The sequence below is a fragment of the Onychostoma macrolepis genome, chromosome 24 (genome assembly GCF_012432095.1).
Source record: "Onychostoma macrolepis isolate SWU-2019 chromosome 24, ASM1243209v1, whole genome shotgun sequence".
In the NCBI taxonomy this organism is placed as follows: Eukaryota; Metazoa; Chordata; class Actinopteri; order Cypriniformes; family Cyprinidae; genus Onychostoma; species Onychostoma macrolepis.
The window spans coordinates 2,476,597-2,497,816 of NC_081178.1; the positions used below are offsets into that span (position 1 = coordinate 2,476,597).

A 21,220-nucleotide genomic window follows, 5' to 3' on the forward strand; every position below is an offset into this window, starting at 1 on the left:
ATTTTTATTTTATAGTCTCAGATTTCTTTTTAATTTAGTGTAAGTTTTAGTAATTTTGTTCTGTGCTTTTGTCATTTTAATTTATATTTTATTTTATTTCTTCATCTTATTTGGCTTTAATTTTTTATTTCAATTTAAATTTTTAGTAATTTTATTACTTCAGTTTATTTTATTCCATTTTATTTCAATTAGTGATTTAAGTTTAGGTATATATGCAGTGTTTCCCCTACCATTATTTTAGGGGGGCGGCCCGACCCCCCCAACGGCACCCCCCACCCCCCGAAAATTTGTTTTCATTCGCGATCTTTACAACACACATTATATTTCATGACACACTCGTTTTATGCGTTTTTGGCGCCACCTATTGTTGTGGGTGTATTATTGACATGTCAAAGTCTAGACCCTGAATATAAGACGAACGCATTTTTTCAGATGTATTTCCAAGGAAAAAACATTGTCTTATATTCAGGTCAATACGGTAAATAGCCTTATGTTATTTATCTTATTTACTTAAAGACATCATGCATTTTTGTAATGTATTGTAACTCAGTTGTTCATACACCAGTATTATTTTTTTTATTTATAACTTACGTTTTTCTCATCTTATAAGCATCTTATTTCACCTTCTAAAAAACACGCATGTAATTCATCCGTCCGTTTCTGTTGTGCAGGTATCATGGCTGGATCCAACAGATCCGGGGATCTGAGAGATGCTCAGAGGTCCATTCCCATCGGCACCATCCTCGCCATCGCAACCACCACCGTCATCTGTATCCTTAGTCTAGACCAGTCTACAACATTATATATTTAACCATGTATTGAAATCATAATTGAATCAATTGTAAAACTAAATCACTGAAGCATTAGTATTGTGTCTGAGAGACAGAGAGTGTAAGGAGAGATGCTGTTTGGTTTTCTAAGCGGTGTAACTCAGATCTGTCCTGTGTGGTGTTGTTTGGCGCCTGCATCGAGGGTGTGCTGCTCCGAGACAAGTGAGCACTTTCTGCTTCTCATTTTCCACTCATAATATCCTCATTTTCCTGGATAAACATACAGGCAATCTACTTTAATAACGGCAGATTTCTGTGCGAAGCCTGTTTGCGAGCAGGTCAATGAACTCTTTATATGTAATATTTCAAGATTATATCACAGGAAAATGCTTGTGTCTGTTCCAAAACCTAGTGCACTGCCTACCTAGACAGCATTTAGTCATTCCAGAGATGCACAGATACACTGTAAAAAAATATTTAAATAAAGCCAAGGTTGCTGGAGTGAATTTTGCGAGAAAATACTATTTCAGTGTTTCTACCTCAGTGTGATACTTGCTGTTTCTTTGCCATTATTTATGAAATTTACTAGCAATTTCCGAGTGGAAATTGTATCAAAGCCTTTTTTCAGGGAAATATTTTGATATTTCATTCAATACTGCTAAGTATCAGTATAAAGTGGTTTAAATTAGTAATATTTTTGTTTGCCTATATTTTATTACAAAATAGATATTTAGTGTTGTGTAACAATAACAACAATGTTTTTACAATCGAATTTTGAATCAGACTGGTGCATTAAAATGTATATAAAATTAAAGTTTTAATATATGGTTTATTTAGTTTTTGTTTTATTATAGTTTTATGTAAAAATAACACTATTTGCTATTGAATTTTGCATCAGAGATGGATTCATTTTATATATATATTTTTTATTCTAAATACTAATGCTACTTCAATTATTGTTACTATTATAAAATCATATTTGTGAAATTTACTGGCAATTTCAAAGTGAAAATTGTTTCAAAGCCATTTTTCAGTGTACTATATAGGATGCAATTATGCTTCGCTCTAAGATTCCTAAATTTAGCAGAATTTTGATGCAGTATCTCATCCCAGATCCCAGATCCCAGAATGCATTGCAACAAGCTGTATGTGGGAACATAAAAAATTATAAAATATTTTTGTATTTTGTATTAATATAAAGTGTTTTTTTTTTTTGTTCTTTAGGTTTGGAGACTCTGTTAAAGGTAATTTAGTTATTGGCACATTGTCCTGGCCCTCACCCTGGGTGATCGTGATTGGCTCGTTCTTCTCCTGCTGTGGGGCGGGGCTTCAGAGTCTCACCGGCGCCCCCCGGTTACTGCAGGCCATTGCGCGGGACGGGATCGTACCCTTCCTCGAGGTATCATTCGCACTTCATATGCATCAGATATCTCGTGATATCATATATCTATAATACATGATATTTTGAATAAGCTTTTATTTTTAGATATTCAGGTTTCATTTTACTTTTAGTAATTTTTTTAAGTGCATATGTCAGTTATATTAGTTCTTGTTTTTAAGATTTATTTTTATTTAGGTTTTAGTCATTTTAGTACTTCATATTAAACTTAGATTATATTAGTCATTTAAGCTGAAGTTTTTCTTCTGATATTTATATTTAATTTCAGCTTTATTTTAATTAGTGAAACTGTTTTTTAATAGTTTTAGTTTTATGTGACAGTAACAGCACTGTTACAATTCAGTTTTGAATCAGAGACAGGTGCATTTTATGAAATTTATAAAAAAAAATAATAATAATAATAGTTTTGGTTTAATTTTATAACAACAACACTTTTTTACTATTGAAACAGGGATGTGCATTTCATAACATTTATAGTTTAGTTTATAAATTAATTGGGAATATGGAAATTAAAATGGTATTTCCTTCAAATAGTATAAGATGCTTTCAGAATATTTGATTTTTGTTAATGACAGTGCTGGTTAATACCAGATTACCACAGTTTATTATAGTAACAATAGCTGTTAAATTATATATTTCTTTGGCAAGGATTAGCAAAATCTTTGGAATAATATCACGTCTTAGTGTTATTCTACACACAAGCCTCCACATATGCAGTGCTCTGACTGTCGTCTGCTGGTCAGGTGTTTGGTCATGGAAAAGCCAATGGAGAGCCGACGTGGGCTCTTCTGCTGACGGCTCTGATCTGTGAAAGCGGGATTCTCATCGCTTCTCTGGACGCTGTGGCTCCAATCCTTTCCATGTGAGTCTCATGTCTATCTGATGATGTTTCTCCTTCAGTGTGGCGAGAGATTGTGTGCTTGACTGAGTTTCTCTCCTCAGGTTCTTTCTCATGTGTTATCTGTTCGTGAATCTGGCCTGTGCTCTACAGACGCTGCTGAGGACGCCCAACTGGAGACCACGATTCAAATTCTACCACTGGTGAGAGACGGAACAGATCATTAAGATTCGGAACAGTTCTGCTTTATGCCTTTCAAATACATTTTTAAATGAAGTTTCTTCTGCTCATCAAGGCTGCATTTATTTGATCAAAAATACAAAAAGAGTTTGAAATATTATTCAAATTTAACGTAAATGTATGTTAAAAAGTAATTTATTTATGTGATCAAAACTGAATTTTTAGCATCATTCGTACAGTCTTCAGTGTCGCATGATCTTCAGAAGTCATTCTAATATGCTGATTTGCTGCTCAAGAAACATTTCTGATTATTAATGTTGAAAACAGTTGTGCTGCCCAATATTTCTGTGGAAACAGTGATACATTTTATCTTTCAGGATTCTTTAATGAATAAAAAGTTCAAAAGAACAGCATTTATTTGAAACATTAAAAATGTTTTTATGTAACATTAAAAAAAGTCTTTATTGTCACTTTTCGATCAACTTTATGCATCCTTGATGAATAAAAGTATCAGTTTTTAAAAAAAAACGTTACTGACTCGAATGTTTTAAATGGTAGTTTGTATTTTTTACTTATAATTTTATGTATTTATTTATTTAGATTTTATTTTTCACTGTTTATTTGTACTTTTTGCAGTTATTTCACAGTCAAACTCAATATGCAATCAAAACTGGGGAACTACAGTGCAATGACTTTGCAAATAATGAAGAATTATGTATAATATTACCCAGAGGAACATGTCATTGCTCAGATGTTGCCTCAAGAAATTTGAATCTCAGTTAATGCCATTTAACAAGAATCAACCATCTCAGATGCTTCTCCTGAAATCCCTCAGGAGAAATAAAAATAGACCCAAATGACACAACAGTTGACATTGTTGAGATCTCTTCTGAAACTCTAGAAGAGAATCAATAAAGGGTCTTTTTCTTTCTTATTCTAATTTTTAATATATTTGGTAACGTTAGGGTGCAGAAATGTCTCCATTTGCTTTCCATGTATTCTTATTGCTATCTAGTTGTTCATTTTATTGTTTAATTTCAAATGTTTAGCTGTTTTGTCTGAGCTTGTGCTGCTGTTCTCCTTCATCAGGGCTCTTTCGTTTCTCGGGATGAGTTTGTGTCTGGCTCTGATGTTCATTTCCTCCTGGTACTACGCCCTGGTGGCCATGCTCATCGCTGGATGCATCTACAAATACATCGAGTACCGCGGGTAAGAGCTGCAGAAGCGCATTGCAGCCCACGCCGCGAGTCTGTGCAGACGCTAAGCTGATTAGATGGAGTGGGCTTCATCTGACTGAGTGATTGTCTGCGGTGTCATTGTGAGTTTAAACTCGATTTTTATATCTGTGTTCAGGGCTGAGAAGGAGTGGGGCGATGGGATCCGCGGTCTGTCGCTCAACGCGGCGCGATACGCTCTCATTCGATTGGAGGAGGCACCGCCGCACACCAAAAACTGGAGGTGAGGATCACAAAATACAGTCCATTAAACACCTGGACTGTATGTCCAAAAGTTTGGCATCAGTAAGGTTTTTATTTTACTCACAAAAGATTTCTATTTCAAATAAATTCTGTTCTTTTTGAACCTTCTATTCATCAAAGAATCCTGGAAAATAAAATGTATCAGTTTCCACAGAAATATCGGGCAGCACAACTGTTTTTAACATTCATAATAATCAGAAATGTTTCTTGAGCAGCAAATCAGCATATTCAGATGATTTCTGAAGGATCATGTGAGTAATGATGCAGAAAATTCTGATTTGATCACAGCAATAAATTAAATTTTACAATATATTAAAATAGAAAACAGTTATTTTAAATTGTAAGAATATTTCAAATTTGTAAAATAAATATTTAAAATAAATTTACAAATATTAAATTAATAATATTTAATCATTTAATAATATTAAAAAAAAAATTTTTTAAATCTTACTGAGCCCAAATTTTCGAACAGTAGTGTATGTCATTTATCACAATGTAATTTTTAATCCCTCTAAGTTTAATTAAAAATATTTAAATTATTGTTTTTATTATTTGTTATTTTTATTCAAATTCATTATATAAATTGTATTAACCGTTACTGTGTTTTGGAAAATTCAGTGAATAAAAAAAAACATCACAAACTAGTAAAATTAAACAAGCAAACAAACAAAAACATAAACAAACAATAAAATCAGTTAAAAGCCAACCTAAATAATAAAAGTATAGCAAAACATCCGGCAGTCAACACATTTCTATACCTCCTTTCTTTCTACCTTGCTCTCCTGTGGTGTAATCCGGAGGGAATCAGTATTGGATATTTCCCAGAGCTCTCAGTAATCTTTCATGGATTAAATAACCTGTATACAATGAGCTGCGATGAAACTTCAGTCGTCTTTCAGGAATCAGGTCAAACCTGTTCATTCCTCGTCACAGCACCTCTAATCCACGCCAGCAGAAACTGATCTGGGTTTTGTTCTGTGACATCTGTGATCGGGTGGACAATCTCCGCTAAAAGAGTTTTTCTTGTGTCTAAACCTCTTTACTATGTATTCGAGTTCCTTTGATTGACATGATGGCAGTCTGTCCATCAGATTCAGATTATTAGTACTAAAATTATTAACCAAAATTAAAATCATTGAAAAAAAAATATTTTTTGTTAAAAAAATCTATATAAAATCTATATTTTAAATCTATATAAAAAAAAGTTTTCAGCTAGTTTCCAAAGCAACATTTCTTACTAAACTAAACTAAAATATTACTAAAATAACTAAGACTAAAACTGAATTTAAAAATAAAATAAAATACAACAAAATTACTAAAACATAAATGTAAAAATAATAAATAATTCAGAGTAGTAATAAAATCGAATGTTCGGCCGAATAAGCGAAAAGACTGAATTAATTGTACTGAACAATGACATGATGCGATCAGAGGCGTGCACTAATGCAGCAAACGTTGAAGCATTTAAAACTATCCGAGAAAGACGTAAAAATCATTACAAGCACAGACAGCAAAATACTGTTTTAGTTTGTGAAATCGTTTCCCACCTGCACTAGAATAACCTCAGTTGGAATTAATTTTGGTGGATTTTATTTATACCCTTTTTTTTTCAGGATTCAATAAAGAGTAAATTATTAATGATAATGGCAGATCCTCTGAGCTTCTGACTTTTAGCCTCAGGTTACCATCATTCATCTGAAAGCATCACACCTTGATAGTCCTGCATAATCTTTTAATCCTGAGCCGCAAAAACCTCGACAGCCTGATTTCAGAACCCAGAATCTTTCCCAATGCCTTCATTTTTACTGCATTATCGTAGATTCAGTCCAGCTTTGAGTCAGCTGTTCTTGAAAATAATTGTAACCACTAATGCATACTATGAAGAATATGAAGCATTAAAACACATATGCACTGTACTATGAAAAGCTGTAATCATGAATAGGTAAGTATTATATCGAATTATAGCTGTGGTTATGAAAAGATGCATTACAGTGTGTATTTTAAAGCATTGAGAACATATAAAAATTCATTACATGCAGTGTCACACAACAGATCTTCAATGAATTTTGTAAAAATTTTGTTTACTAGTAGTATTATATATATGTTTCTGTGCTGTCCAGGCCTCAGCTGCTGGTGCTGCTCAATCTGGACTCTGAGCTGTCTGTGAAACACCCTCGTCTCCTGTCCTTCACCACGCAGCTGAAAGCGGGCAAAGGTCTGACCATCGTGGGCTCAGTACTGGAGGGAACCTACCTCACCAGAGACACCGACGCCAAGAGAGCAGAGCAGGTATAAATGTGACACAGATATCGGCAAACATGAGGGATTCCACAAATAAAGGCCCTTCTGCTACTTCAAATTAACTTTTGGAGAAAAAATAGATATTGGGCAGCAATTAAAAAAAAAAAAAAAAAGATTAGTAATTAAAAATTATTTTAGGAAAAATATGATTCGGACACAAAATTCAGTGGAATTTCTCTTATTTTAAAAATATTGATTCTGTGTATAAAAGAAATTCTGGAAAATTGTACATCTCGGCACTCAAAAATGAGTAATTAAAAATACAATAATAATAATTTAAAATTAATTTATACTCTACTTTATATTTTAATTATTTATTGTTGGTACATACAATTGACTCATTTTTATTATGTTTTATTGTTTGTATTATTGTTGTTTTTAATTTACTTAATACATATAGTAATTTAATTTCTTTATAGAATTTATATAATTTTAATATATGTTTTTATTTGATTATCTACCTTTTTAAACTGTGATTTTGTTTATTGTGAAAGTATTTTCACAAAAGTGGACAAATCCTAGAGGACAAAAAGTTTCTGTAATTGAAAAATCACTTTTTTGTTATGAATTTATTATAGTGTACATCTATGTATACATTCTGAGAAGAAAAACTCTGGCCAATTTAACTCTTATGCACTCTTAAAAATAAGAAAACACAAATTAAAAAGACAATAATAAGAGCGATTATTATCGGCTTATTTTTGTCATTTATTTTTACACATTATTGAATTATATTATTTTTATTTTATTATTTATTGTTTTTATTATTGTTGTATTAATTTGATACATTAAATATTATTTAAATTTTTAGATAATTTTATATACTTTTATTTATATATATATATATATATATATATAACAATTTTATCTTATCTTCCTTTAAAAACTAGAATCACTGCTCTTTTCATAAATTTATTAAACATATCTACATATCTATGGAATATCTGAGTAGAGGAATTCTGTCCATTTTAACTTTTCAGCACTCTTAAAAATGAAGAACGAACTGAGAAGATTTTAAGACTATTATAATGATCCCTTTATAGCTAGAATCACAGATTGTTTTTTGTAAGCGTATTTTGTCTTTAAAATCATCCTGTGGGACGCTTCTAATTGAAGAATCACTCTTATGTAATTAAGTAATTACGTCTTGATTTGCAACATACACAGTACAAACAGTCAATTACAAAATGTCAAGGCGGTTCTGTCCTCAGATAAACTGAGTAAACGGGTTTCACAGCAGGATCCAGTCATTAAAGTCTTACTGACACCTAGTGGCCACAGAGAGAACTAATCATTCCAAAATTCCATGTTATGAAGCTTAGATGTTCTAAAAATGGCATTTTGTTCTCATAATTATTTGATTTACACTGCAGAACATCAAATCAGCCATGGCCGCAGAGAAGACGAAGGGTTTCTGCCATGTTGTGGTGTCGTCAAACCTGCGCGACGGCTTCTCTCACCTCATCCAGTCAGCCGGACTCGGAGGAATGAAGCACAACTCTGTTCTGATGGCTTGGCCCGCCAAATGGAAACAGTCCAATGACCCGCAGTCCTGGAGGAACTTCATAGGTTTGAGTCTGACTTCACATCCAAACAGAGCTGCTGTGACTCATTTAAAGACGTAAAGACTTAAAGATGGACCTGTATGAACTGTTCTTCCACAGAAACCGTCCAAGAAACCACTGCCGCCCATCAGGCCCTGCTGGTGGCCAAGAACGTGGACAGTTTCCCTCATCAGGAGCGTCTCGGGGAAGGAACCATCGACGTGTGGTGGATCGTTCATGACGGAGGCATGTTGATGCTCCTGCCGTTCTTACTGCAGCAGCACAAGGTACGGCTCTCAGTCAGCTTTAAATCCGGTTACAGTGCTTCTGGATTAAATGTGTTTTAATGCTCTTATGTCTCTCAGGTGTGGAGGAAGTGCAAGATGCGCATTTTCACCGTGGCTCAGTTGGATGACAACAGCATCCAGATGAAGAAAGACCTCCAGATGTTCCTCTACCACCTCCGTCTGAATGCTGAGGTGGAGGTCGTGGAAATGGTGAGCAGATGCTGCTGCAGATGGATTTTTTTAGTTTTTTTGTTATTTATTTAATATTTTTTGGACATTTGTTGTGGTTGTTGTGATCTGAACTGTTATTTGTGATTACATTGTAGTATATTTTATATTAATAATATGTTTAAATTAAAATTATAATTTAAAAAATGTTGCTATCATTTTTATAAATGATTATTGCTAAAATACTATTGTTAAATAATATTGAATTATTATTATTATTAATAATTTATTTTATATTAATGGTCTTTAATTTTGTTATAATTATTTATTACATTATATTATCTACTTGTTCTTTTCTAGTTTTAATAATTATTATTTTATTTAATATGAATATAATGTTTTAGTTTTGTGCTATATTATAATATAATTATTAGTAATGGTATATTATTTTATATTAGTAAAAAGTAAAGTTAAAACTCATAAAATATTATAGTTATTATAAATATTTATTATTGCTGAATAATGAATTATTTATATAGTAGTATGTTTTAATTTTGTATTTTTGCATTATAATATTTAAATAATTTATTATTGCTACATATTATTATTATTATTATTATTATTATTTAAAATAGTAATATGATATTTTAACTTTTAAATGTACAAAAATATATTGATATATAAAATGTATTGATAATATACTTTTTACTTATATATTTATTATGGTAAAATATTCATATTTTGTTATATAATAGTAATATTTCTGTCATCTGTCATAAGCTTTCATTTTCACAGAGAACATTTCGAGTTTGTGTGTTATTGATAAATTTTTCGTATCTTTATGTTGAGGTTGCTCATGCGTGTTCATGCAGCTCCTCTGGTGTAACTGAGAGAGTGTGTCTGTGTTTCTGTGACTCCAGCATGACAGTGACATCTCAGCGTTCACCTATGAGAAGACGCTGGTGATGGAGCAGCGCTCACAGATGCTGAAGCAGATGCAGCTGTCGAGGACGGAGCGCGAGCGAGAGGTGATGTTTCATGACACTCGTTCTGTGGATAACAGCATTGTGCTGAATGAATATGCAGTTGACCATATGTGACCCTGGACCACAAAACCAGTCACATGTGTCAATTTTTCAAAATTTAGATTTCTGCATCATCCGAATGCTGAATAAATAAGCTTTCCATTGATGTATGGTTTGTTAGGATCGGACAATATTTGGCTGAGATACAACTATTTTAAAATCTGGAATCTGAGGGTGCAAAAAAATCTGAATATTGAGAAAATCACCTTTAAAGTTGTCCAAATGAAGTTCTTAGCAATGCATATTACTGATCAAAAATTAAGTTTTGATATATTTACGGTAGGAAATTCACTAAATATCTTCATGGAACATGATCTTTACTTAATATCCTAATGATTTTTGGCATCAAATAAAAATGTATAATTTTGACCCATACAGTGTATTTTTGGCTATTGCTACAAATATACCCCAGCGACTTAAGACTGGTTTTGTGGTCCAGGGTCACATATTTGCTTTTAGTGTCTTCATTAATGCTACATGGCTGAATCTCGCCAAAACTATCCAGAAATGTCCAAATATTTCACTCTAAAATCAAAAGAAAAATAAGAAATTATATTTTGCATAAAGATTGTAAAAAGTTTCTTTTTTTAAATAAATATAAAAATAATAAATATAAAAAAATAGTATTTTTATATAGTAAGTATATTAAATTAAGCACATTTGCAAAGTACATTTAGTGTAAAGCATATATATTTATTTATTTATTTATAATATATATTGTCATATATTATTTTTGTTTAAAAAATTAAATGAATAAGCAATTTAAAAATATATTAATCTAAGTATATATTATTATTATAAATATTATTATTATCATTTAAATATATTAAATTATATTATTAAATAAGCTTCTTTTTCCTTATGCAAAAAATGGTTTCTTATTTTTAATTTATGGTGAAAATTACCAGACATTTCTTCATGAGATTCAGAATCATCTGAATTGCTGTGGTTAATAATGTTGGACTGGCGGCGCTGTGTGACTTGTGGTCCTCTTTCATTTCTGCTACGATCGGGGAAACGCGTCTCTCAGATTCAAAGCATCACGGATGAGTCGCGTAGCTCCATTCGGAGGAAGAACCAGAGCGGCGCTCACGGCTCGGCCGTCAATAACCAGAACGCACGACTAGATGACGATAAACAAGACGAGGTAGTGATTTCAAAGAGCGAATCCTAAAACCATCGTCCTGGATTACAGAGCCAGAAGAGCTAGATCATCGCTCACGTCCTTATGCTGATTTATGTGTGCATTTAGTGTTAGCATCGGCACTGTAGCTCCTCCCTTCAGAAAACTCTTCCCATCATGCATGTGTCAGTGATGTCATCATATCATGCACGACCATCTTTAAAACACTTGTGACCCCACGTGAACGTGAATGACCCTTTCCTTTCATTTCCTCATGTTTCTCTGTATTTCGTTTTAGCTATAAATAAATATATAAAGAATTAATAAGCCATTTATTTATTTTTCTCCTTTCATTCCATCATGTTTCTAACTAAATATATAAATGATATTTTATTTTTATTTTTATTTTTTTAATTAATTTTATTTATTTGTTTTTGTATTTCTTCATTTCAATACTTCATTTATTTTTTTGTTTCTCCCCATTTAGTTTTGACTATAAATAAATATATAAGTAATAAATAAACACATTATTTAATTTATTTATATTTTTCCCTTTCATTCCCACATGTTTCTATTTATTTATTTGTTTGTTTGTTTATTATTAATTTTTCTTTTTTTTTATTGCCATTGCATACTTGTTTTTATGAATGGTTCCTATTGCATGTTGTCAGTCAGCACATCACAGACTAATACAGTTGCATGTCTGCAGTTTGCATAGTAGACAAACTAAAACATTAATCTGACATGCTTCTGCTTGAATTTGCATTGATATAGCATTTGATATAAATGCATAACAGTTGTTTATATAATTTAAAAAGCAGTCTGTAGATACACAGAAAATTAAAATAAGTCATTTGAATTATGTAATAATGTTTTTCATGAGTTTAATGTGTGATTGTGATAATTGCACAGGCTCAGCTGATCCACGACAGAAACACAGCGTCTCACGCGGCACTAAACGACAAGGCCGATGTGTCGCCGGAGCGAGTCCACATGACCTGGACCAAAGACAAGTTCTGCACCGAACGCAACCGCAACCGAGAGCCCTACTCAAACATGGCGGTGCGGGATCTGTTCAACATGAAACCGTAAGTCGCTGAACACACACGCACACACTCACACACTGACTCTGCTTTGAAGCACTGTACCGTTTGGTGCATTGTGGGTTTAATACTGGTATGTAAAGAGGGAAAGGCTGCATGTTCAGACACGAGCCCAGAGGCTGCTGGGTAATTCAGGACACAGTCTGCATGGTGTGTGCCGATCTGATCTGCATGACCACAGTGTGTCATCACATGTAACGGTCACGCGTCCACCATGTGTCTGTGTGTCTCCATACATTCATATCTGCCTAATAGATTTACTGACATGTTTTGGTCTTCATATAATATTAACGGGAATATTCCTCTCAGTGATGATACTAATAGGTGTAATGATTTAATCGGTGAATCTCACAATGTAGATCATGATTTAGTTAAAAAGATAAATGTGTGGATATTAATTTATTTATATTTAGCATAGGACCATTAGGATATTTTGACATTTATTTTCATAAAATTTCAGCACATTTCCCTAAATTTTCATTATTGTTATGCCTACAGGTATTTTACCTTAGAAATCTCATGATGAGAATGACAAAACAAGGTGACTTTTCATAGTAAGGTTTTTAAATCAGCATAAATTAAAGGAACTACAACAAATACAACCAGAAATACACAAATATTAATTTATTAATTTATTTATTTACCTGTCATGAATTTCCTTGTTACTTTCTTCTGAAATTTGTCCTAAAGGTTCATGTAAGCCTATGTGGTATATTTATTTACTTATTGTTTGTTGCTTTTGTTTAATTTTATTTGTCATGAATTTTCTTATTACTTTCTTTTGAAATATGATCTAAAGGTTAATGCAACTCTGTCCCGAACATAATTTTTATTAAGTTCCTATTTTCCTATGATTTATTTGAGAAGAATTATCTAAAAAAAACAAACTCTGTAATATGAAAAGCTGTGGTAAACACATCGGCTGTGCTGTGAGAGATTTCTGTGATGGTGTTCATCTCAGTGTGGGTGTTTAAGCCTGTCTCTGTTGTTCTGTCCTGTTTTCCTCCTTCTAGCGAATGGGAGAGTCTGTAAGTCACATTTCTCTGTACTGTAGCTGTCTGTCCGTCTGTAACTGTCCCGTCTCAAACCCTGCAGCACACTGAATTATTCATACATATATGTTTGTATATGAGCTTCGGTATGTGTGCAAGCATGCTTGTGTCTATGTCCCAGCATTCCCTCACGTCCATCAGAGCTGCAGACGCTGATATGTGCAGCATGATGATCTCAATTTTTGCCACATTGAAGAAAACTTGTGCTTCACCTTCACCTGTTGTGCCCAGCATAATCTTAAAATTCCATTTAATGTTTTTTTTTAATATAATAATAATAATAATAATAATAATAATTTAATTCTAAATTATTTTATAAATTCTTGATAAATAATTTTTATTAAAAAAATTGTTATTATTATAAAATGATTGACTATGTTTTATTATACAATTGTATTTTATTATATTTTTAAAAATATTTAAATATTATTGTAAAATAATTTCTTCTTATTATTATTGATTGCATTTAAAATATATATATTTTTTAAATAATTATAATAAAATAATTGTTTTTGGTATATTTACTGTGGTTTATTTATTGGCACCAGGTGGCGATGAGGAGCACACGTTTTTATTTTTTTTATTTTTTTTGTAGCATATTTCTGATGCCATCATTTATGCTTCATTAAGGGCATGTGCATATGCTGTGCATGTCAAATCTGGATGCTGTGCTCACTAACCTCAATAGGGCTTTATTATATAACTAAGATGTAACATGACCAATGCTTGAATTACAGTGCAAATATAATTATCATACCATATTCAGCAGCATTGCAAAGCTTATGTATTAATTAAAGCACAGCTGTCCTGACAATGAAGTGTTATACTGTACACTTTAGCATCATTATACACAAATATTTGACCACTGAATAACCATTGAACAATCAGAATCAAATATCACTGTAATAATAGAGGCATTTGCATTTGACCTCAGAGATCACAGTAAATGATGAACATGAGGCTGTGCTTTGCAAATACTGAAATATATACTAAAAGTGGACAGTGGAGAGACTAAAAAGCTCATTAAATGTTGATTGTTGTTTTTGGGAATTTGAATCAATGACTTTTATTTCTTGTTTCTGTCCTTCATCACATGACCGCGTGTTGCAGGAATCAGTCTAATGTGCGCTGCATGCACACGGCCGTCAAACTCAATGAAGTGGTGGTCAATAAGTCTCAGGGAGCTCATCTGGTGCTCCTCAACATGCCCGGACCACCCAAGAACAGAGGCGGCGATGAAAACTGTATCCTTACACTGACAACACTCACAAAACTCACATTTACAAAAACAGATTAATCTCTAAATCTGAGGGGATGAGCCACAGATGAATCAGGGTTATTATTAACAAAACCTAAAACTGTTAAACATACTTTTTAATTGAAGTAAAACTAAAAGTAATATAAAGTAATATTTAAAAAATAATAAAAAAGAGAAACTTGAAATTAAAACGAAACTTAAACAGTAAAATGAAAATATAAAAATAAAAGCTAATTCAAAATATTAACAAAAACTAAAAACGTTAACTAAAACTGTTAAACATATTTGCAAATTAATATTAAGCTGTAATAATAAGTTAAAATATAAATATTAAATGAAAACCTAAACAAAATTAAGCAACTAAATGAAATAGGTTTAATTTGATGGGCTAAAATTACTAACTGAAAATAAATGCAAGCGAAAACTGAAGTAAAATTAAAACTGATGTAAATAGATTAAACCTAAATAGTAATATTAAAAAAAATACTAAAAATGACAAAAGCACATAACAAAACTGAAGACAATTCTACATGAGTACAAATTATAATAGCATTTTCAACATTTCTGATAATCATTTTTTATTTGTTTTTATTTTTTAATGTTTAACATTTTAAAATACTGTAAAATATAATTTTTTTCATTTAATGTTTATATATACACATATCTATATACTGTATGTATACGTATGTGTGTGTGTGTGTGTATATATATGTATGTATATATGTATGTGTATGTGTGTGTGTATGTATATGTATATATATATATATATAATATATGGGTTATATACTAGTTAATGAATGGGAAAAACTGTATATATAATTTGAATCACAAAGTTTTTCCTTGACTGATGCGACTCAGATATGGAGTTTCTGGAGGTTTTGATGGAGGGTCTCAACCGGGTCCTGTTGGTGCGTGGCGGCGGTCGTGAAGTCATCACCATATACTCATAAAGCGGATTGTAGCCCGACGCCCCGCAGGCAGGAATTCAGTTTTTATTTTTCCCACAGCAAAGCCGGACATCATGGAGAAAGCTAGCGGTCGGGGTTTCCAGCGGCATTACGTCCGGCTGCGTTCAGTACAGGACAGTGACTTTTGCGGCCCTCCTGAAGAGAGACAACGTGAAGAAACCGAGACGAACGATGATTCAATTCGTAACGCGACACTTTAATTTATGACTCTTTTATTGTTTTCTTTTGTTTGTTCGTACTATCTGTGCTAGTTTTTATGTTTGTTTATTGTGCAACATCGTTTGGTTTTTCAAGAGGATGAAGACTTTTTGAAGCGCGTACAATCCAAAGGCTTAAAGCAGGTGCGTTTTATAAAAGTAAAATTTGAGTTTGTTGCTAATGCCTGTTTAATATCGATTCATTCGTCTCCATCCTGCATTGCTTTTTATTTGCGTATGCTCGCTACGATTCAAACTGTCGCTTGATACCCAAAATAACATCTACTTTTAACGAACCAGGCTGCGGAACGAGTGTATTCTTGTCGCGAATCCATATCTGAGTTACGAAAACGCACTTTTACTGTTATCATTGTTTGAGTTTTTCACGTCGGCTAATTTTAACAATAATGCAGCGCGGATGATGAATGTGTGGGATGACGTTACTGACTTCATGATACGGATTGTGCAATAACTTTTATTCATTATCAAGTCATCACTAGCCGAGCGTGACGTCCACTTATCGAGGGTTTTGTATTATAAAAGTTGAAATGTTTAACGCGAACAGCGTATAAGGAGAAAAGCCATAATGTTTGGTCTCGTCATTTGGCTCCATCTCGGCATGAATCACTGAAATCAGTTTAATCTGGATGATTTCAGCTGTATTTGCACTTTTTTTTATTCATTTTTTTTTCCGTTAATTATGTGATAAAAGCACAGGGCACGGCTGACCTGTCCAGCACAGCGTTTGCTGATGATCAGAACCAGCACTGCGAAATCTCCTACTCTCAGCAATAAATGTGTTTTCCCTTGAGCTGGAATGAAATTTAGTCTCTGTCTTGACATTCATGATGTTATTGTGTTGCACATGGAGAATCCTTAATTAACCGGCATTACTAGTAGAGTAATGTGTAAAACCGTCTAGTTAACAAAAGCAATCTATTAGGATTGAAGCCGAGGTGTGTTATTCCTAGTGGCACCAAATGGAACTGCATTTTGTTTGTTTGTTTGTGTGAAGAGAGCTGGACATTTGCTCAACCAATGGAGTGAATTTGGGGGCGGAGCTATTAGTTTCTGACCAATAGCAGATTGGTGGAGTGTTTAATATTTGTTTGAAAAACCTTATTATATTTAGAAATTACACACTTCACTTTAAACAGGTTTAGGAATGATTGTGTTTAGATTTAGACAATCAGAAAGCAATTTTAGAAAGATTTACAACATTTTATTTTTGTTGCTCTTTTTTTTTTTTTTTTTATGCACCGTGTTCTTACAGGGCAATAAAGCAACAAGCAGCAAGTCTTATCCGTCAATCTCAGCTGTGACACGCCTGATTGGTCCAGAATCACTGCATATTAAACAGCTGAAGTATTCTGATTGGCTGTGACTTTTGTCTGTTTTCTGCATTTATTCAGCTTGTTTAGGACACGGTGTCACGTGTAACATACACTGCCGTTCAAAAGATTTATTTATTTTTTTAAAAGAAATATACTTTTATTCAGCAAGGACACATTAAATTGAACAAAAGTGACAGTAAAGACATTTTATAATTTTACAAAATAGTTATATTTCAAATGAATGCTGTTCTTTTAAACTTTCCATTCACCAAAGAATCCTGAGAAAAAAAAAAAAAAAAGTCATGGTTTCCACAAAAATATGAACTGTTTTCAACATTGATAATAATCATAAATGTTTCTTGAGCAGCAAATCGACATATTAGAATGATTTCTGAAGGATCATGTGACACTGAAGACTGGAATAATGATGCTGAAAATTACATTTTAACACATATTCTCAAAGAAAACAGTTATTTTAAATTCTAATAATATTTCAATTTTTTACTGTATTTTTGATCAAATAAATGCAGCCTTGATGAGCAGAAGAGACTTCAAGAAATCTTACCGACCCCGAACTTTTGAACGATAGCATCTGATTCAGAATTATAGGAAGATGTGTGCCAAAAATAAATGATAAGAAACTGCAGAAGGTCAAACAGCATCAGCTGCTGCTCCTTCAGTGGGTTTGTTTGCATCAGAGTTTGAGATGTTGAAGGTCCGTCTCGGAGTTTATACCCGGCAGTTTCTTTGAAACCCGTTAGCGGTGCAGTATTTTGTTACCAGGACATTACTACTGTATTTTCTACAGTGTGTCGTGACGTAGAGGAGGCAGACGGATGTGCTTAGATCATCTTATCTTATGTTCTCTGAGGGTGTCGTTTCTGCACTGCTCAGCTGTGGTGAATGTTTCCCTTTAGGACAAATTGTGAATATTAGGGCATGGAAAATCTGGGGATATTGTGTTTTTTTTTTTTTTTTAAATGTGTTTATTTTATTTTATGTGGTCATTTCTGTCATTCATTCTACATGCCATAGTTTTCTGTCTTTGTAAATTGGAAACTTTGAGGAGTTGTTGTTTTTTTAAAGGAGCTGAAGGTTATTGAACTGATTCAACATACATGTGTACAGTTACAGATTCCCCTTTCTTTGTTCTTTCATTCACCGAAGATACACTGAGGTGTTTGTGTCATCTGTGACCTCACTGAAAGATATGGTGATTAAAATGTAAATTTCAGAATAAAACAAAGTAGAGGATGATGATGATGATGAAGGCTATTGGAATTTCCTCATGTAGTGTGTTTAATCGTAGACAGAACCACTCGGAAACTCTGTGGATTTAAATAGAATTCTAATTCTGCATAGATTTCAAAATTCTATGCAAATTTTTGGCACAATTTATTGCAATATCTTTAGAATATATAACCAGTGGGGTTCAAAACTCTTGAGATCATAGGAAAATACAGCTGTTTTTAAAATGCATTTAAAATGATTTCATGTTTATACTCACACACACACACACATATATATATATATATATATATATATATATGAAATAATATTATAACATAACATTTTCTGTTACTTTTTAAAACTCTAAAACTGTTTATTTGCAGGTTTACATTAGATTTTGGAAATGGCAGATTCTCAGATTTGTGTATGCCATATATTGATGGATACTGAGTATTTTCAGTTTCATTTAACACATTTTACCATGTTTCATGTTTTTACTCGTGTGTAAATCCATGTTTTCTTCAAAATGAGCACAGAAATGTGAACAGGCTGTATGTTCTGTCTGTAGGTCACTCAATGTCATCTACCTCACAGTGAGTGATGGTTTTACTCGTGTCCAGTGTTGTACGATGGGTCATGTTTGTTTTTTTTTGTTTGTTTTTGTTTAAATAAGAATCATCTGTCATTTCAGAATCCTGTCTGTTTGAAAGAAGACCACATGAGTGTGCGTGTGCGTGTGCGTGTGTGTGTGTGTGTGTGTGTGTGTGTGTGTGTGTGTCAGGTGAGGCTGCTCTCAGGTCATGAACTAATCTGAGATCTGCGTCATGAGAAGCTCTCGGCGAGCGAGCGTCACAGACTCTGGTAGGATGTTACTCGTGGGTGTGTAGTGAAGGATCTCCCTTTAAGTGAAATTCGTGCCTCTGAGTAATATGAAATAAAAGTGCTACACTATGTCAGAGCCTAGAAGTCTTGATTTCAATGCTTTCTGACTCATTTCATCTCTTGATGCACAGTAAGAGGAAGTAGCTCCAGGAATGATGCAACAGGGGAATTTTGCAGAGCATTTCAGTGTAGGTGGGAAGATTAGACATTCTTCTGAAACTATTTTAAACAACAAAAAAATCTTATATAAATATTATATGGGGCAGTTGTGGCCTAATGGTTTGAGAGTTGGACTTTTAACCCAAAGGTTGCGATATAACCAGCGCTCTCTCCACCTTCAATACCACGAATGAGGTGAGACCCTTGAGCAAGGCACCGAACCCCCAACTGCTCCCCAGGCGCCGCAGCAATATGGCTGCCCACTGCTCTGGGTGTGTGTTCACGGTGTGTGTGTGTGTGTGTGTGTGCACTTGGATGGGTTAAATGCAGAGCACAAATTGAGTATGGGTCGCCGTACTTGGCCCTCACTTCACTTCATTTCACTTCATATATGCAGTTTGAGTATGAGCTTAAATTATAATGATTGCATTAAAAGAAAAAAAGATATTTAGCATGTTTTGTGTGTGTCTATTTCTGTGTGTGTGTGTAGCCTAGTCTGCATTAAAACATCACAATAAAAAATGTTTTGCATGTATCCAACACCAGGTGGCGCTAAAATAGTGGCCTTAAAGTCGAAGTAAAGGTGTGGGTTCAGTCTAGCTGCAGATACTGGTTATGTTTTACTGTCTTTTTTCTTTGAACATGCATTTATTGACTTTTGATGGTCTGAGGTCTAAAACCATCAACCAAATCGATATTTGTTCTGTTTGGTTTCAGGATACAGGAATACATCATGTAAAACCTGCCCAACCCATATATAAATATATATACATTTTTTCAGTATTTTTTCCTAAATGTACATTTTATAATCCTATTCTTTGAAGGATAGTTGTGTGATACTATTAGGATAAATTCCAAATTATGATTCCATCCCATTCCTTTATTGCGATCTCTTTCTAAAGCAAATGTTTACCTGACAATTCATACAAATTATTATATGAACCAAGCAGAGTTTATTTGTGAAGTCTCGGTGATCAATGACTATTAATCTTTATAACACAGTATATAAAACAATATATTCCTGTCCCACTTTCCCATGTGTTTTAGGGTTTGTTTCACACTCACATGGACATCACATGATCACAGCAGCACACAGTGAGATCAGAGACACGAGCGGCTGATTAAATCATTAAGAACCGAGTCAAAGACAAACGTTACCGGGAAGAAAGTTATTTGATACCCACATACTCGCACACAATGAGTATAAAAAAGTGCATTTTCAGTGTTTCACTTGATTTAAAAAAAAAAAAAATTTTCATTAATGCTACTATTTTCAGCAGCGATAAATCAGTCAACCAATATTTTAAGAGTGAGTTTTGAGCTCTTCTGATGAGGTGCGATGAGAAGGTCATAGGTCAAAGTGAAGCTTAATGTGTTTCTGAATCAGTGTCACAAACTATCTGTCCAGTGATTCATCATCCTCCTCCTCCTCCTCAGTTCTGCCATAAGCGAGTTTTGTAACAGGCAAAACCAGGGCTGATATTGACTCACTGCTACTGTAGTTTCCATCTGAATATTGACTCATGGGGAGGTTTGAATCGTCTTTGGAAATAATGCTGCAATGTTTAGAGCTTTGTGAGATTTTAATCCTAAACAGTGACACTCGAAATCTATCTTAATATGACATTTATTTATTATACAAACTATTCCATGATAAACAATTTAAAATATTAAATATATTATATAATATATATTATATATAATGTTTAAATAATTTATATATAGTATGTATTATATAATATATTTCTGTGTTTGTGCATTTGTAAATATACATAATTCCATGATAAACAATTTAAAATATGTGTGTATATATATATATATATATATATATATATATATATATATATATATATATATATATATA

The 21,220-nt window shown here is 33.0% G+C and overlaps 1 protein-coding gene across 6 annotated transcripts in view; it reads left to right on the plus strand.

Moving 5' to 3' along the window:
- The window catches only part of slc12a7b (solute carrier family 12 member 7b), a 72,072-nt gene extending 52,804 nt beyond the window's left edge, over nt 1-19,268 (plus strand). For 2 of the 6 annotated variants that reach the window (XM_058766162.1, XM_058766165.1), the window contains exons 10-26: nt 672-770; nt 935-992; nt 1,995-2,169; nt 2,913-3,031; nt 3,112-3,210; nt 4,277-4,396; nt 4,541-4,645; nt 6,786-6,954; nt 8,340-8,535; nt 8,631-8,797; nt 8,876-9,007; nt 9,886-9,993; nt 11,081-11,197; nt 12,086-12,261; nt 13,290-13,304; nt 14,439-14,572; nt 15,445-19,268. In XM_058766162.1, the coding sequence (XP_058622145.1) occupies nt 672-770; nt 935-992; nt 1,995-2,169; nt 2,913-3,031; nt 3,112-3,210; nt 4,277-4,396; nt 4,541-4,645; nt 6,786-6,954; nt 8,340-8,535; nt 8,631-8,797; nt 8,876-9,007; nt 9,886-9,993; nt 11,081-11,197; nt 12,086-12,261; nt 13,290-13,304; nt 14,439-14,572; nt 15,445-15,536 (2,081 nt within the window). In that variant the 3' untranslated portion in view covers nt 15,537-19,268. The remainder of the gene's footprint in view (nt 1-671; nt 771-934; nt 993-1,994; nt 2,170-2,912; nt 3,032-3,111; nt 3,211-4,276; nt 4,397-4,540; nt 4,646-6,785; nt 6,955-8,339; nt 8,536-8,630; nt 8,798-8,875; nt 9,008-9,885; nt 9,994-11,080; nt 11,198-12,085; nt 12,262-13,289; nt 13,305-14,438; nt 14,573-15,444) is intronic. The other 4 variants (XM_058766166.1, XM_058766168.1, XM_058766164.1 and 1 more) reach the window with 3 other exon arrangements.
- The last annotated feature ends 1,952 nt before the right edge of the window (nt 19,269-21,220 follow it).